The sequence below is a fragment of the Etheostoma cragini genome, chromosome 14 (genome assembly GCF_013103735.1).
Source record: "Etheostoma cragini isolate CJK2018 chromosome 14, CSU_Ecrag_1.0, whole genome shotgun sequence".
NCBI lineage: Eukaryota > Metazoa > Chordata > Actinopteri > Perciformes > Percidae > Etheostoma > Etheostoma cragini.
Window position 1 is genome coordinate 23,515,154 of NC_048420.1, and position 8,984 is coordinate 23,524,137.

Below are 8,984 nucleotides of genomic sequence, written 5' to 3' on the forward strand. Positions count from 1 at the left end.
AAAACAATTGTCCAAAAAAGTAACGTGGATGGTTCCCAACAACGCTCCTCACAACTTAAATAAATAATCAGTTCACTACTTTCATTGAATTTGGGTGTTTTTTGTCAATTTTATAGCATTTGAAGAGAAAAAAAATGGTGGTAAAAGAACTTTAAAAGGGTCAAAAAAAGAGCAAATGTCAAATAAAGTGACAAAAATGTCAAAAATGGGACAAATGTGAAAAGAAAAAGGTTTAAAAATTCGGGGAAAAGCCCACGAACATTTAAAAAGGCTCAGAAAAAGTTGCCAAACATTGTAAAAGTGACAAAATCATTGGGGTAAAGACCCAAAAGGGTCAAAAAAGACGACCGCAACCTCCGTGAATATTTTGAGCGTCAGACACTTTGCATTTCCTGCATTCTGGTGAAGGGTTATGAAACAATTTGTGCCTTTTTTTGCATCAATTAATGTTGAATATGTTGTATTTATGCAGCTATAAGCTCAGAAGTTTGAATCTACAAAAAAGACGTGATAGTCGAAATCCCAAGAAGTGACGTCTTTATTTTTCGCTGTCCTTTCGTGTTCTTTAAACCCCGAAATTTAGTATACACGGTTATTGTTTTCCGTCGGATTGTTTATAGATCTCGACATTTCTGACCGCTTCATTTTTAGGAGAAAGTAAAACAGTAAAAGACGGAGCAACAACTTGTGCTTTAACACCTCATGTTGTCCTCACGTTGTCCTATATCAATGTTCTTTTTAATTCCCCAAAATAACATGATTGATTCCACACAACGCTCTTTGGACCACTAAGGTCTGTATAAAAGAGACTTCAGATACAGTATTAGGGACCACTAAGGTTATATAAAAGAGACTTCAGACACAGTATTAGGGACCACTAAGGTCTATATAAAGAGACTTCAGATACAGTATTAGGGGACCACTAAGGTCTATATAAAGAGACTTCAGATATGGTAAACAAGCATCCAAAAGCAGCATAGGACCTTTTAAGGAATAGTGCAAAAAGTTAGATGATGGAAACTATTCTCACACCCACCTTTGGCCCGGTGGTCCTCCTCTTTGGGACACTGGCCCCCCTCCCACCAGCGTCTCTTCAGGATCTCCAGCCGGTTGCTCTCCTGCAGCTGTAAGATCCCCAGAGTGATCTCATCTCTGTATGGAGACCCTAAAGAAAGGAAGCGGAGCCGAGTTATTCGACCATGTGAAATCCAGTCAAGTCTCAGGCTGGTCTGAAGTGCATTTCCTGGACGGACCTTTGGGAAACAACAACAAACTTTGAGCTAACAAAGGTTCGAGAAGTTTTGAAGACGTTTTGGATAATGAAACAAGGCTGGCCTGCTTGTTTTTTTTTGAGGAATGATTGTAAAGGTTTACAAAGAATATGTTGATAGTTTAGTCTCTAACTGGGACGTCTTGGGAGCGATTGGTGGGATTCCTGTGGACAAAGTAGACATGGAGACACACTGGTAAGAGGAAATAACATTTAAAAAAAGTAAAAAAGGACTTTAGATACAGTATTAGGGACCACTAAGGTCTATATAAAAGAGACTTCAGATACAGTATTAGGGACCACTAAGGTCTATATAAAGAGACTTCAGATACAGTTTTAGGGACCACTAAGGTCTATACAAAAGAGACTTCAGATACAGTATTAGGGGACGAATAAGGATTAGAGAAATCAGATTTGTGATAATTTGAATCCGTAGCTAATTCTACATTGTTGTTATCACTGTTGATATGTTGCCTACTCAGCATTCCCTGGGTACCACCTTATTAGTCTGTGCTGTATTAACGCCTTCCTCATGAGAGAGTGATCTAGTCTATTTCCCGTGTTTATCACGGTTTGCTGCTGCTTTGCACGGCTGCCCGATGTCGGAGATGCATGAACACGTCCCGATGCTTGTCTTCTTATATGAACCGGAGCTACTGTTGATGTGGTTTCTCTGCTGGTGTCCTGATGCTTTCTGCAGCTTTGCATGGCATACTAAAAAAACAACTAATATTTCTGCTCTAGCTGTGTGTACGGTGTCTTTTTGATTACTATGTGCACACTTTAACCTGTATTAATGTTGTTTTGTTGCTCCCTGCTGCCATGGCTAACACTGGCACATTTACAGAAATGCTGATTAATGTGTGTTGTCCTTTATAAATAAAACTACAACACAATACAGTTAAAGTACAATGCAACATGGCTGAGGCACATCTACAGGTCGCTTAGTTGTTAAAAGCTCATTTTAATCTGTGTTTTTATTGAAGCATGAAGTAAGCAAACCCCCCCCAGTTCACCTGCTCGCCTCTCCTTTCTTAAACGTGTGTCGAGCGGCACTAACAGGCACAGCATGCTCTTTTGGGTTTTCATATTGAGATTTTTCTTGCAGGGAGCACATGTGCCGATAAGCCGACACATGTTAAGAAAGCAAAGAAAGAGCCAAAGCAGCAGCTGCGGCTTTGATACAAATCAAACAATCCCGCTGCTGTTCTGAACCTCGTTTTCCACCTGAGGTCTGTGTTCTGCTACAAATCAAAATAAAATACAGACCTCTGTGAATGGAAACATTGCTTTTGGTGACTGGTCGTGCATTTGAAATTAGTTTAGCAGCAGCAGTAGCAGCAACAGCATTTTTATTAGCTACCAGTTTATTATTAATTACTGACAGTCCTCTCCAAAGAAACTGCCATAGGTTGATTGTGCAAGCAGCTTATAACGACACGTATTTATGTTTGTTGTTGGGCGGCGACCTCTAGTGGCCATATTAGTTATTGTGGGAGTAGTTTGCATTGCCAGACCTTGTCTCGCTAGTCCACACAGCGTCTAGGATGGAAGAAATGAGAGGTACTGGACATTACTCTAAGTTAGGGCGTCTCGTTTCCGGACTGTCTTTGCACTAATCGCTCATTATTTTTCCTTAACTTAACTAGTTCAGTTTCACGACGTTAACTACCAGCAACATTACGTTAAATAGACCTATCACATGTTTAAAAATGTCCTGTGTGGGGCCGTTTCACAATATTTAATAGAGCAATCATAAAGTATCATTTTGCAATCAAATCTACCTTGTATGTCATTCAGGTATGAGGACGCAACTTAGACTGTATGATATGTGGGAAATGTAATGTCTCCTGGGGCCTCATTTATTAAACCTGTTATGCAAGAAATGGTTGTGTGAAGCAGAGTCAAATTCACGGTTGCAACATTCCTCGCAAAGGTCGGGACTTATAAAGAATTTAGATGCGTAAAAACGGGTCCCGCAACCTTTTGACCATGCGTGTGATGGTGCGTAACGCTCCCAAGGCATTAGTGACCTTCAATGGTAACATGAAATGTCACATGGATAAAGTACTCTGGATGCAGAACGCACACCTGCGCCACTTAATTACCCTGATGAGGCCAATATGACTCTTATCCACTACCGGTGTCCTGGACTGTGTTAACCCATCGGGACAATAAACAGCCCTACAGTTCCCGATGGCCTGTGTATTGCAACCGATCAACAGCATGGCAGATTTGGCATTGCTTGAAGATTTAGCAAGAGCACCTTGATCTCACAGTCACTGAATTAGTCATGATTGGTCATCGAAGGCTCCTTTACAAGGCTGGACTATTAATTGATTGATTGACATGGACCTTATTAGGAAAAATATGGGTGATACACAGGTGCTCAAATACTTATTGGCAGCTGTATCATACAAATAAATAGTTAAAAAATCATAGATTGTGGTTTCTGGATTTTTTATTTTAGATTGTGTCTCTCACAGTGGACATGCACCTACGATGACAATTTCAGACCCCTCCATGATTTTTAAATGGTAGAACTTGCAAAATAGCAGGGTGTTCAAATACTTATTTTCCTCACTGTACATATTGTCACATATCACAGTCAGAGGATACAGAAACAAAAAGAAACAGAACAGGAAGAAAGAAAATTAATTACAAGATACAAAATACCAAGTACAAGATACCAAACCCTGACCCAGCTGTAAAGAGTCTGAGGCCTGATTTAATTCAGCTCTACGGTCACTATATTAGGCTTTATCGTATCGGTACTTGTCATTAATATTTTGTCCACCAAGGCTGTAAATTATGGAGCTTTTATCCTCAACCTCGTCCTCACAGCCTCCCTGCGACTCGCCCCCATTAATCTTCTTTCTTATTCCATTAAAAAGTGACAGGGACTTTCACTTAATGACAGACAGACAGCAGGAAGTGTGTTATTGCTTTTCAAGGTAAAAGCTCTTGTTACAAAATGATGACACTTTAACTGGTTAGATACTCCATAATTTAAAGATGAAGAACGATTAATTTGTCACCACCTGACTCCTTATTCGCCACGTTTTCTGGAACCCACTACCTTTGTTTTGCAAGTTAACTGGTGACCGTTGCCAGTGTCATGATGTTTCTTGTTGACAGTGTAATAATGTGCCCTAGTGTTTGCTTCCTATTTGTGGTTGCGTGTGTCCGATTGACTCGTACAGCTTCATACCTCCTCCTCCATACGCTTCTCTGCACACTTGGTGCTGTTTTCCACGGATGCTCATGTTCCCGGGTAAGAGAGGCGTCGCCTTAAAGTCACACAGTAACACCAGTTAACACCAACGAGTCCTCCAGACTGAATGACAAACCAATCATTTGTAACTGCCCTTTTGAAGTATTTGCAGATATTTTCTGATCTGATGTTGCTATATTTGTTTGTCCCTTCCAAAATTGAAAGTCGGTGTTATGACCTCATAGTCTATATCGACTACGTTTCGTTAGCGGGTTTGTTCTGGTATCGCCACAGGTTTAACCGGACCCAAATTTTTGTCCTGACGTCCCTTGTTTTCGTATGGATGCCCCTCGTTTTTGTCCCGATGGCCCTTGTTTTTGGCCGTTCTTGGCCGTTTTTGTCGTGAATCCCATCGTTTTCGTCCTGACGTCCCTTGTTTTCGTCTGGATGCTCCTCGCTTTTGACCGGATCCCCCTCGTTATCGTCCGGATGCCCTTCGTTTTTGTCCGTAAGCCTCTTGTTTTTGTCCGGATACCCTTTGTTTATGTCCGGACGCTCCTCATTTTCGGCCGGACGTGCCTTTTATTCTAAACTTCAATAGATTCATCAAATATCCTCCGAGCTAGAACCGACAGTCAATCACACTCAACCGCCATTTTAATTTCAGAGCTCGCCTCCCTACGTGCAAATGTTCCACCAAAACAAGTTCCTTCCAGAGGCTATTTTGCAGAGCCTCCATACCGGCCCCCAGCACCTAGCGATAACTGTGATTGCTTTAAAGAAATGCCGATAAACCCGAGCACTTTTTTTACCCATCCACTTATACTTATACTCATAATCTCACAACTTTATGAGGTTTAGATTGGTATAGGGAAACGTTATGTTTGGGTTGGAAACTGTATTAAGGTCATAATGAGATCTTTGTATGGGTTAAAATTACTAATTTTGTTAGGTCAGGGGACCTTCGCAGTTATGGTTACACTGGTTACCACTTTCAGGAGTGCTGGTGGTTAAAAAGACTAATTTATTCGTTCACTGTGGGCTAGAAATGGGAAACAAATTGAACTTTGAATTTGAACTCCCAGAACACAAACGCCGAAATGACTTTAAAGCAGCTGCGAGCTCTTATTTTCTCTTTTGAAGCTGATGCTAATCGCTCACTGTCAGTCAGCTCCGTTAGCATGGGAGACGACGCCCACGAGAGGCCCCGTGGCGACTCCGCTGCTTTTATTTTCATCACTTAACAGGCGGGTTGACTGACAGGCCGTTCTCCCCTGAAAACTCCTCATCTTTTTCTTTCTTTTTTCCGTCTCCGTCTACCCGCTGTTCCTTCTCCTCTCCTCACATCTGTTCCTCCATCCTCCATTAACTATGCTAATCTATGCACTAACACTCTCCACCAGAAACGAGTCTGAGGCAGACGACGAGGCGAGGCTAGACAGCGGCAAAAGCAGACCAACGCCACGTCGGATGGATTTAATTTGCCAGGAAACAGCAGCTGCTCCGAGAATATGACCTGGTTAACGACTAACGCAGAACCAGCAGAAACAAGGTGCCGGACAAAACGTAAGGCAGCCTCAATATATCACAAACAATATGTGGTGTGACAGCACAATTACACTTCACATAAACAACGTAAGTTATGGGCTACACACAGCAGCAGGTTGGTGCTTTATCTCCGTTTCAGGGAAGAATTTACCATTTTGTTATTTTGATATCTCCAGTAACCTGTAAACGTGAGATTGTCAGAGTTTACAGTAATATTTAAAGGTCAAATTTGACTTGTTTTGGGAGTTATTGCATTGATTCATTTGAGAAGATAAATACAACCAATGTGACACTTTTTTCATTTTCCTTCCTCTCTGAACAAGATATCATTACATGTTTAAGCAACATTACACAAGCAACAAAACAGCAACAAAATAAAGGCAACAAAATAAAAATATCATCAAACTGTATTCATATTGTGAATTCATTCTTAAAATGTAAATCTTTTTTACATTTATTTATTTTCCTAATTTCTCTAAATTAAGCCATTAAGATTCATTTCCAAAAGATCAACTTTAGCATGGGTGTGTAAACTTATTCAAGCCACTGTATAATGCAGAATACATGTGTTTACAGCAATATTTAAAGGTAAAATTTGACATTTTTGGGAGCTTTTTTTGCAGAGAGTCAAATGGGAAGATTGCTATCATTAATGTAGTCTATAAAGACGGCGCTTCATTTAAAGGATTGTTCAGTTGCCGCTGGAAATTCCACCGGATGTCTCTCATTTTGGTCAGATGTCTGTAACTTTCTGCTTTCTTTGTGTTTTTTAACCTCGGGTGGATTTCTGAGGACTATGGTTACCTGATCCTCAGATCTCTGCAGGGTAAATCCAGACAGCTAGCTAGACTATCTTTCCAATCTGAGTTTTTTGATGCAGGACTAAAACGACTTTGGAACGTACATGTTCCACCAAAACAAGTTCCTTCCTGAGGCTATTTTGCAGCGGCACCGTTGCTCCGTTTTGACTTCTGACTTCCAGCCTTTCTGTTCATTTTCCGTCCTCTCTGAAGAAAACATCTTCATATGTTGCAGAATACATGTGTTTGGTTATGGTTAACTCACCCAGAGGCATGCCGATGCCGTATCCTTTGGTGTCCAGAAGGCCTCCGATCTGCGTGAGGTTGCAGTTGAGGCTGCGGTAGTACTCGTTCATGGTGCTCTCCATAAGGAAGGCGTACTTGGAGTTAAGGACCCGCGCAATGCCTTCCTCGGTGCTCTTCACAAAGACGCTGGGCTGCTTGGAGTTCATGTAGTTCCACATCCGCTGGTACGTCTGGTACCGCGAGTTCTGGAGGAGGAAGGGTGAAGATAGACAAGGGTCTTGGTTTCTGCAGCCTTCAACATTCGATTTAGTTGGCTTTCTTTCCTGTTGCTATAAGAAGAAATGCATAAGGGTTGGAAGAAGCCTTCAGATCCTTTCTTAACCCTCATGTTGTCCTTGGGTAAATTGACCCGTTTTCCCATATCAGTGTTTTTTTTTTTTAACTACCCAAAATAACATGACTGATTCCACACAACACTATTTTGGCAAGTACAAGGCAAGTACTTTAATTTTAGTCTAATTAATTCCTAAATTTCTGCATTTCTAACTCAAACATTAGGTATAATTTCCTATAAATGAGGTTCATTGACCATAAATTCCAAAAATAACTGTAAAAGTGAATTTAATAAGTTAATAAGTGTTACGCAATGTTGAAAACAAAAAAAAGTGACAAACATTGAAAAAAGCACCAAAAGTGTTGAAAAAAGGGAGAAAAAGTTATGAAAAAGTGAAAACACTGATAAAAAGCGTCAACAAAAGTGTTGATTTTCAAATTTGACGGAAAGACAACACAAGGGTTAAGTAAAAGTACTAATATCAAACTGTGAAAATACTCTGTTACAAGTTAAAGTCCTGCATTGAAGATGTTTCTTAAGTAAAAGTATGTAAGTGGGAAAATGTACTGTAATGTAAGTATTAAAAATACTCAATGCAGAAAAATCCTCACATCTTAGAAACTGGAAATGACCCAACAGTTGTGTGTTTAAGGGTGTAATCATTCCAGCTTTACCTGTAGGCCATGATATTGTTGGGTAGTTTAATTTATAATACAACATGGTAATATGTGTTTTGTGTGCATCTTCATTTTTTCTCTAAAATATAGCTGAGTAGAAGTAGAAAGTGGCATGAAAAGTAAAGAATCAAGTAAAGTACAAGTACCTTAACACTTGTACTAAAGTGCAGTACTTAAAGAGTAAATCCATTTAGTTAGATTCCAACTCTGGAAACACTGGAAACCTTGTCTCACCATGAAGAAGGTCATGGTGGATCCTCCGTGGATGGTGCCGTACTGGATGTTGGTTTGGTCGGCCAGATCGTCCGGAGACTCGATGGGAACCTCCATCCTCTGGACGGTCAGAAACGCCGCCAGGTTGGCCGTGTAGGACGAGATGATGATGAGGGTGAACGCCCACCTGAGAGGACGAGAGCAAGGTTAGAACCAAGGTTCTTTCTTTTGGTCCTCGCTTCACCTCTTTATCTCTCTCTCTTCATTAAGCGCCGTGAGTGGAGAGCAGGAGAGAGACAGATGGAGGGCACTGCAGGAAACGTCAGGATTTTTTAGATAAAATTCATCCACCTAAACATGAACTTGGGCTGCAGCAGCGAGGAGCAGGACACCTCCAGAGGACATGAGACGGAAGTGAGAAGTGAGGGAAGCAGGACAGAGCCTAGGTTTGAAAGAGAGAGAGAGAGAGAGAGAGATAGAGAGAGACAACTGAGTTGGGAGGATGAGGAAATAACGATGGAGTGAGACATTTACCAAAACAAAACAAGGACAAGTTAGAGCTTGGGTTACCCGAGGCTACCCATAGTGGACAGACTATGCAACACCATCACTAACAGGGACGTTGTAGAGCGTGCTCTGGTGGACAGACTATGCAACGCCATCACTAACAGGGACGTTGTAG

General features: G+C 41.0%; 1 protein-coding gene across 1 annotated transcript in view; it reads right to left on the minus strand.

The window, feature by feature from the left end:
• Window positions 1-8,984, minus strand: part of LOC117957203 (glutamate receptor ionotropic, kainate 5-like) — an 86,495-nt gene that overhangs the window by 11,678 nt on the left and 65,833 nt on the right. Inside the window, exons 17-19 of the mRNA XM_034892800.1 lie at window positions 8,324-8,489; window positions 7,098-7,323; window positions 1,037-1,165 (exon numbers count right to left, since the gene is read on the minus strand). Coding sequence (XP_034748691.1) covers window positions 1,037-1,165; window positions 7,098-7,323; window positions 8,324-8,489 — 521 coding nt within the window. The remainder of the gene's footprint in view (window positions 1-1,036; window positions 1,166-7,097; window positions 7,324-8,323; window positions 8,490-8,984) is intronic.